At 40.8% G+C, this 9669-nt stretch overlaps 1 protein-coding gene across 1 annotated transcript; it reads left to right on the top strand.

Moving 5' to 3' along the window:
* The first annotated feature begins 2234 nt into the window (after positions 1–2234).
* Positions 2235–5334, top strand: LOC144703728 (uncharacterized). The gene is made up of 4 exons (XM_078575977.1): positions 2235–2417; positions 3995–4062; positions 4417–4547; positions 4780–5334. Exons 1-4 carry the CDS (start codon positions 2237–2239, stop codon positions 5168–5170), a joined length of 771 nt encoding a protein of 256 aa, XP_078432103.1. The 5' UTR covers positions 2235–2236; the 3' UTR covers positions 5171–5334.
* The last annotated feature ends 4335 nt before the right edge of the window (positions 5335–9669 follow it).

Below are 9669 nucleotides of genomic sequence, written 5' to 3'. Positions count from 1 at the left end.
AAAATCATTTTTATGCAAGGTTAATATAATTCAATTTATGATAGCCATATATTCTTGGTACTCTTACAATAGAGCTATATAAATAATTTATTATGTTGATAACTTGCGTCTAAAATCTCAATATTTTATCAATAACTAGTGTACTTATGTTATGACATAAATAAAAACATACATTACATCCACATGCAACCATCTTTTATACACAACCGAAAGTTGGCCAACCTTGCTGTTTAATTATATACGATCATGGGATTTTATTAGAGATATTGATTTAATACCCATTGGGACCATTGGGAATTCAGCCCAATTCAATTTTCTAGACTTCTTAAGTACGGTTTGAGTCAAATTTCACTAATGTCGAAACTCCATTGTAAAAATTGATTCATCTATTGGTTGGTTTCCACCTAACCTAGCCCAATTCGATGACGAGAAAGACAACGAGCAGTCATCATTTATGCTTGCCAGGATGACAATGATGATGAAAAATCATGACCATCATTTTCTCTTTTCCATAAGTAGGATGGTGATGATGAAAATTTTGTGTCGCTGTTTCTCTCGTTAATTTTCCTCCGTTAGTCTTCCTCTCTCTCGCCAATTTATGATTAGAGATGATGAAATCATCATCATCATCATCATCATTATCATTTATCTGAGATCAGGATGACATCGACAAATCCATCATCTTACTCGAGATTCAGATAATGGTGATGAGGATGACTTTTGTCATTGTTAACAAACATGACTATTCATGAGAATTTAAATAATTTATTAATACTAATTAATCCGAAAACAGAAGTATTTTAAACGCCCTTCACTTTATATTCTTGTTTTTCATCAACATACAGACTGGAGTAATAAGTAAAAAAGTAAAATTTTGTGGGCTTATTGGGCCGACCTAATCCAGCCCACAAACTCAGTATATATACATCTACAATGCACAGATCCGGACTGGACGGTTATTTCATCCATAAATAAAAAAATCATCCCGCCCGGGAGGTTGGACCAATGACAGGACATAAAATCATCCACCAGTATCTGGACGGGTCATTTTTTTGCCGCAGACAGCAAAACCGTCCCCATCAGTCTCTGGAGGGGACGGTATTTTGCGACGAGATAAAAGAACATCCCGTTCAGGGGTCTTGGACAAATGACAGGAAGTAAAATCATCCGCCGAGGGGGAGCTGAGACGGAGAGTTGAGTGGGAGCTGAGAGAGCGATTCAAGCAGGAAAGCTAAGCAGGAGCTAAAAGGGAAAGCCGAGTGGGAACCAAGTATTCCATTAGGGTAACCTATTTTTAGGTCATGGGACATGGGATGAGACAACACTATCTCAGACGGGATGGTTCCAAGATGGGACATGGACTAAATTATTCTCAGGGATGAGATGGTATAGACAGGCCTCTAAAAATTGAGACTTGGGACGGGGTGAATATCGACCCGTCCCGTCCTGCGTCCCATCCTGAACAATCCACCCAGTCCCGTCTCGTCCTGCGTCCCGTTCCTAACGATCTGTCCATTCTGCGTCCCCTCCCAAACAATCCGTCCAGTCCTGTTCTGTCCTACGTCCTGTCCCAAACAATCCGTCCAGTCCCGTTCTGTCTTGCGTCTCGTCCCGGACGATCTGTCCATTCCCGTTCCGTCCTGCGGCCGGTCCCAGACGATCCTTCCAGCCCTGTTCCGTCTTGCGTCTTGACCCAGACGATCCGTCCAGCCCCATTTCGTCTTGCGTCCCGTCCCGAACGATCCGTACGGTCCCGTTCTGTCCTGCGTCCTGTCCCGGGCGATCGGTCCATTCCCGTTCTGTCTTGTGGCCCGTCCCAGACGATCCGTCCAGTCCTGTTCCGTCTTGTGTCTTGTCCCAGACGATTGGTCCAGCCCTGTTTCGTCTTGCGTCCCATCCCAAACGTTCCGTACAGTCCCGTTCTGTCCTGCGTCCCGTCACGGGAGATCTGTCCATTCCCATTCCGTCCTGCGGCCCGTCCTAGACGATCCGTCCAGCCCTGTTCCGTCTTGCATCTTGTCCCAGACGATCCGTCCAGCCCCGTTTCGTCTTGCGTCCCATCCCAAACGATCCGTACAGTCCCGTTCTGTCCTGCGTCCCGTCCCGGACAATCCGTCCAGCCCCGTTCCGTCCTGCGTCCCGTCCTGACAATCCGTCCATTCCCGTTCCGTCTTTCGTCCCGTCACAGACGATCGTGCACTATAAATTCCTCTTCGAGATGTACGACTGGGTACAGATGACGGAGACGGTAGAGACGACGGCAGAGATTCCGGCGGAGATTCCGGCGGAGATTCCGGCGGAGATTCCGGTGGAGATTCCGGTGGTGATTCCTACGCCGCCGGCTACGTCGAAACTCACATTCGATCAAGTTTCCAAGCACTTCAACGTCCCCATCGCCGAGGCCGCCACTGCTCTGGGTAAAGATCGTCGATTTCCCAGCTCGATTTGATCGATTCATGCCCCTCGATCTTCCACGGATCCCTTCTCCGTTTACCTTTTTTCTTGCGATGGTGTTATTTGGTCAGAAAATTTGGGGAGAGATTGGTCCGGATTAGGGTTTTGGCGTCTGAAATGACCATGATTAACTGTTGTCATCGTCCTAATCTAGTTTCCAAGAGCCGCCATCAACATCTCGCCTGCATTTATATGTGGTAGACTCATCATCATCATCATCATCCAATTTCCAAGAGACATCATCATCTATCAGCATCATTAATCATGCTGTTGTCATTGTCATCATTCTTTTGTTTTCAAGGTCGTTATCATCATCGTCATCATCATCATCATCATCCAATTTCCAAGAGACATCATCATCTATCAGCATCATTAATCATGCCGTTGTCATTGTCATCATTCTTTTGTTTTCAAGGTCGTTATCATCATCGTCATCATCATCATCATCATCATCATCACCGTCATTCAATTTCCAAGAGGCATCATGGTCTTTGTCTCTTTCTTCCATCGGCATTATTTATCATGTTGTTGTCGTAATCATGGTCGTTTGGTTTTCAAAAAAATCTTCATTTGGTCTTCGTCGTCCATCTGTTGAATTTGTCTTCATTTGCCACACATGTATGAAGATGACCAAGGCGATATCTATGGATGACAATGGCGAATTCGTCATCATTATTCATCCAAGCCCCACATGGATGACAATGGCTGTAATGAAAATTATGGGCGAAAATGGCGGATTCATCATCATCTTTTATCCAAGCCTCACATGGATGATAATGGCCACATGGATTACATGGATGACAATGGTGAATTCATCATTCATCCAATACTCACATGGATTGCAATGGCCATAGTGAAATTTAGGGATGACTATGGCCACATGTCAAATTCGTCATCATCATTCATCCAAGCCACACATGGATGGTGATGATGATGATCATATTTTCTTGGAAGGTTCATTTGTAGAGATTCTTTTAGAAGTCTTTCTTCCTCTCTCTCGAAGTCAGAGGCCCTTATCATCAACCTTTGAAAGTGTATGGTGATGTAAACAACATGATTGGTTGCACTATCATAATTTAGAAACTGATGAATGAAGACGACAATTATGTCTTTTCAAAATCATTGAAAGATGGATAAAGGTAATTATGGCAATGACAGCTCTGTGAAACCAAATATCAATGATAATGATGATTTTTCATCACTATTATTGATACTCAACCTTCTCTTAATCAAACCGTCCTCCATCTCAGATATATCTTTCCTTTATTACCTCTCATTTTCTCTGTAAGAACTTTAGTCAAGTTCTTTATGAGACTGACACGGTTTGAAAAAATCATGAAAGACGTCTGAATTCTCGATTTTTTTTCCCAATTAGAATTCTGATACTTTTATCTCGTGATTGAAATCAAATTAGTTCGCCAACACAGAAGTCAAACTGGGGGTGCAGTGGGGCTTTGTATTTCATCTTTAAGCGTCTGATTCTTTCATGAAAATCTGATTTCTGTTATATTAGATAATACAAATTAAATTTATCATGCAGGGATATGCAGTAGCGTTTTAAAGAGGATATGCCGTGAGAATGGCGTTGTGAGATGGCCATATCGAAAGGTAAAATTCTGTCGTGCTATCTCATAAACTCTCTTCTTAAAAAAAAGGTTTTTTTTGAAAATCAGAAAAGAATGCAGAACATTAATGAATTTTTTTTTCCGAAACTACTCAATATGATTTTATTGTATTAGTGAACAGTTCTTCAAAAAAAAAATTACTGAGCAAAATCCCTTTATTTTATATCTCTTTAATATTGGGTTGATCACCGACTTTGGGCTATCTTCCTTTTGTCTTTTAATGTTTCTTTATCATTATATTTATAACCTCTTAGATGAATGTCACGAAAACCCAGATTTAAATTTCTTACTGTAGCATTTGGTTCAATTCCACTCTCTTATTTTCTCCATGCTTTAGTTTCTTGCTGGCAAGACTGTTGATGACATTAAGAAAGATGCTGCCAAGGAAAAGAATAAAGAGCTCGCTGAATTATCCAAGATTTCAAAGGAGATTTTGGACCCCTCGTCTGTCGCTTCATCCATTTCCTGGTATGTTTCGATACGCTCCATCTCCATGGTACGCCTTTGTTGATGATAATTTAAATAAAAAAATAGTGTATGCTGGGTGCGATCATACCAGCACTAATGCACCGGATCCCATCAGAACTCCGATGTTAAGCGTGCTTGGGCGAGAGCAGTTTTCTTCAAAAAAAAAAAAAGGAAAATAGTGTATGCTTGTACTCTGTGTACGCACGGGCTGACCGTGCAAAGGGCTTTGTAGGGCGGGGAGCAGTGGTACCATAAAGCCCAATCCGCCTGGGCTACCCCAGCCCAGCCATGTCATCCCGGGCCACGTGGATGAGTTCCAGCATGGATTTCCCGCCGTCGGGCTAACGCCAGTGGGCCCCAGATGGTGGGGTTGCAGCGGGGACGAGGGTGACGAGTCGGATTCGGCCGCGTCAGACGATGACGACTCCCACGATGAATTGAATGGCTCTGCTGCGCCCACGTCATGGCTCTGCTCGTTGCGTAGGCAGTCCCTGCGTGACGCTGCGAACTCGATCAGGCTTGGTAACACTAATGGCTACGGACTTGACCCTGAGCAAAAAACTCTCCTTCTCCGAGTCTTTGGATCCGCCTTGCCTAGCCAGTGGAAGCCTAATATCTCCTAACTTGGCCGCAGGTCCGCTGCTCGAGACGAGACCAAATTAATTTTCTTCCCCCTATTTATTGGTGGGAAGTATGGCACCAAATTTGAATTCACATTCCAGTTTATCTGAGAATTAAGTTTGTAGACACCATGGCATAAACTAGTTTCTTAAATGTTTTTTCAATAGATTTCGAATCCTTAGCTTAGAAGTCCCTGATCTCCAATTTTCTACTTAGATGTGTTTCCCTTACACGCGTTGGGGTTGTCGTATCCTTTCCCTTACAGGTTTTTCCCTTAAATTAGGCTGTCTTAGGAGGGCAGCAAGAGACCTGTTTCGTTATTGGATTTAGAGAAGGACATCATCTGACCAAAGTTCGGTCAGACTGGACCAAACTGGACCGATTTCGGTCAGACCAGACCAAAGAGGACAGATTTCGGCCAAACTGGACCCAACTGGACCGTTGGTCAGCCTTTTTAGGGCTGATTAACTGTTCAATCGAGGTCTGGTTCGCACATCTAACCAGACTGAAGACCGTACTTACATATGAAATAAATAATATTATAATGTAATAAGTTTCTCCCTCTCGTCCTCCCTCTCTTCCTCTTGCCACCCCTTCCTCTCTCACTCTCTTCCCTTATCCCTCTCTCCCTTTCTCCCCCTCTTTCTCTCTCACTCTCTTCCTCTCACATTCTCTTTCACTCTCTAATTATATTCCTCTTATTATTTCTTTCTCCCTCTCTCCCCCCCATTTTTTAACCCTACTTTTGAACCAAAGGCGACATTCAGATGAATTCTAGTTAGATTTAGTGAGACAAACCTGACATTGACTTTCACATTGACTAGTCTACATGGTCGACCAAGACCAGACCAGACTGAACTTCAATTCTAGGTTGGTAAAATCGGACTGAGACAGGACCGTGTCGTTCCCTAATTCGAAGTACCATCCCTTCTCCCCTCTAAGCCTAAATCTCATCTCTCCCCTTGCGATCCCAGTCCATCATGATCTTTCTCCTCTTCAATGCATCTTCAGGCGGCTTGTCCTTGGTTGATCCCTAATCCCACCACTCGGCCTCTCCCTCAACCATTCCTGTTCTTCTCTACCTCACAAGAACTATTATTTATTGTCAAAATATATTGAAGACAATATGTCTTGAGTGGGTTCCTATCAGCCCTTGGTTGAGGTTGGTCAATCGGGTAGGATCAACAAATTGAACTTGCCCAAAGTAGACCAGACCCCCCAATTTGCTCTTTTGGTTGGATTAATTAGTCTACCTATAGATTAGTTGGATAATTTGGGTTTTAATTATAAAATTTTAAATTATGAGTTTAAAAATTTATTCTGTGATTTGCTCTAAACACTATTTAAAGTATATAACAGATAATTTTAAAATAATATATACTACTCAGTAAACATTTCAATTACACTGAATTTTATTTGTATTATTAATTCATTTATCATAATTTGAATTATTCAGCTTATATCATGAATCAACATGTATTATTATTTTAGAAGAAAAAATCTATCTGGATTCCTTGTTCATATTCAATAGTCCATCTTTTTTTTTCCAAAACTTTCACCAAGCAAAGTCTTTATGTTGAAGCTCCATGGAGATCCATGATCCTGCAATGCTGTGGCTGTAATGAAGTGGACCATCTTTTATTTTCTTTATCGATATGGTCTTCATTTTCTCATCATTTCAGCATTCTCTCTTATTTTCTCTTCTCTACTCCTTGTGTGCGAGGGTAAGAGTATGTAATCATGGTATTGTTTAATCTAACTTGGGAAGCAAAAAGTTGGACATTTGAAATTGTGAATGGGGCTTAAGGTCTCTATTACATATAAATTTGTAATACATGCACTCACTGGTATGAAAATCTCATAGTCTTACTAATAAAAATACATGTTATGCCAATATACTTTTATGTTATTTTTCAAAAAATACTATTATGGTTATTATCACCAACATGTAAATTTACCCGCATAATTTATACATATAATTCAGAAAATATAGTTAGATGAATGTGCCATCGCAATTCCTATGAAGCATTTCACTTGGCCTAGGCTCTTAATATCAAATTGGCACAACATAGCAATGCCTTGTAGAGAATTTCCAGTGATAATACTACCATTGAACAACAGAAATAAGGATATAAAAAAATCAGAGGAAAATGATTGATAGAAAAAAGTGTTGGGTTATGTGCCTTGGTTCGTCCATGGAAAACACGTTTCCATGGGTGCGGAAGCGTGTCGATCGATTCACAATCGATCTTTAAAACGAAATATTGAATGCAATTTTTTGAGGAACTTATTTGACCCTTGACATCCTCACTTTGAGATCGTTCCGAAACCATTCACGCGCCCGTCCTCTAGAAGTATCCACGCGATCACTCGGCGCTTGGATCTCCACCTCTTCATCTTCAACTCTTCTTGGAGACTCTCTCCTTGGTTGATGTAGAGAATGAAGGGAGGGGCTCTCAAATCAGACTTCCATGGGTGCTTAAAATGAGACCCCTTTCCCTCTTTATATTTCACTTAAGGTTTTTCTCAAAAACCCTACAAAGTTAAATATATTTACCAATGCCCTTATGACCTTGTGCATGTGACCCTCTAGGCCCATGTATCATTCTAGTTAATAACTTTAGTGGCCCAATAACATTTACTGACCAACCTTATTAATTAACTATATCAACATATAGATTAATTAAATAAAGATCGATTTAACCCAATCGATAGGTTAAGTTTCCAGCCCGTGGGGTGCCAAGCTACACCTTGTGCTCTTGAAAATACCGAGTAGTCTTGAACTCTCTCATGGAACCTTTATCGTCATCAGCTACCGTATATGTATAATCCATCATCTGTGCGAGACTCTCAAATGACTTAGGGTATGGTTTATCATCAAACCCTATTCTGTCATTCGATTAGTACTGATGCGTAACGGGGATCATTGGAGAATACCTTCTCCTATATCCTCACTACCCTAGCCAGGGATTTTTCTGCATCGTCTTCCTTGAGTCAATCTCCTCTTATACCGAGGGCCAGGGATTTGTCCATCTCAATATCTAATTATATATGTTGTGTTATGTATATACACTTTGAGCATTTAACTATCTGGTTAGATATGTTACATTATCTAGTCCTCTAACGTGATAACGTTGAACTCATCATTATGCTTTCATAAATAGAGTTATTTGAACATAGTTTTAACGATCTGAGTTTGACTAATACCTTCATCTTTTATTCGTGATTAATCTTATTCTTATTACTGAATACTTTCTGCCTAATTATTGGCTTCTGTAATGATTTCAACTACACTTTTCACAATATTCGAGGGAAATATTAGTTAAACCGGCCAAGGTCAACCTGGCCATAGTCAACTTGCCTTAGTCAACTTGGTCTTAGTCAATGTTGTCAAAGTCAATAAAGTCAAGGAATCTATACAAGTTAGAGGACATACATGGTCAAAGGCCAAACACGGTCAAAGTAAAATATTTTTTCAAAGTCAACCCAAAGTCAAAGGCATCCCAAGTCTGAATCCATTACAAGTATAAGGTGTTATGAATTAACTATGTTGTTTACATATTTACTTCTCTCTATTATAATTCGTATGAATAATGAATTTTTACAAGTTAGATACATTACTCTATCATTTGGTGACTCTTTGCGAGCTGGAGGGTCCATGCGGATCAAAAGTTTTTAAGGATTATAATAGACTTTTCCTGAGTGAAGATGCACACATCATGGAGGTACAACAAATCTGGAATGATGCGAGTTTTGGGAAAAGAGGTAAGCTCGAGGGAGTTGGGGTGGAGGTCAAGAAAAAAATGGATAGTGATATAGGACAATGGTGAGTGGTAGGGATCATCGTGGGAGCATTGTTTACATCTTGTACCTAGGTAGTGTTACAACCCTAGTAAGGGGTGTACATATCATGATTTCCATGTCGAACTTTAAAAGGAGCCAAGGCAAACATACTTCCAAACGGATGCATGGGACATTTGGGCCCCCAAACTAGGACAAAAATATGTGTATTGTGAGATTTAGCAGCAAGATAAGTACATGAATCTGTTAAAAAAATTCAAGAAATATAAATAATGATCACAACACTCATTCATCCCCCTATTGTTTACATCATTAACAACATTGGACTTTCAAGGATATGGGAAAGGAGACCTAACTCATGCTGCCTAGGGGTGGTACTCTCTAGTCCCTCAACCAAAGTGGGTTGGAAGGTAGGATTGGCTTTTTAGGGTGGTGAGAAGGTAGAGAGGGTGAGGTTTGTGAGGCCAACAAAGAAGGCATGGGGTATGGAGAGGGAGCCTTAGTGTTGGAGGATGTACTTGGATAATAGAATTTTACTCATTAAATGAACTATCCTAAGAGATTATAAGATATTTTGGAGGATGATACCATTCATATCCCTTTTTGAGTGTTAGAATAAGCAATATATACACATTGAAGGGTGACATGAGCTTATGTATTTATTTGGTGGGGAGGTAAATGCACAATGACCTGGTCTTTT

Source organism: Wolffia australiana, chromosome 5, assembly GCF_029677425.1.
Source record: "Wolffia australiana isolate 7733 chromosome 5, ASM2967742v1".
Taxonomy (NCBI): Eukaryota; Viridiplantae; Streptophyta; class Magnoliopsida; order Alismatales; family Araceae; genus Wolffia; species Wolffia australiana.
The sequence above is the reverse complement of the archived record's forward strand: the minus strand, read 5'-3'. Positions and strand labels throughout refer to the sequence as shown.

Excerpts from the sequence above, each read along its gene's own strand:
- LOC144703728 (XM_078575977.1), top strand. The coding sequence starts at position 2,237 with ATGACGGAGACGGTAGAGACGACGGCAGAGATTCCGGCGGAGATTCCG. Across the intron at positions 2,418-3,994 it reads CGAGGCCGCCACTGCTCTGG|GGATATGCAGTAGCGTTTTA; the intron begins GTAAAGATCGTC and ends TTTATCATGCAG. Across the intron at positions 4,063-4,416 it reads TGAGATGGCCATATCGAAAG|TTTCTTGCTGGCAAGACTGT; the intron begins GTAAAATTCTGT and ends TCCATGCTTTAG.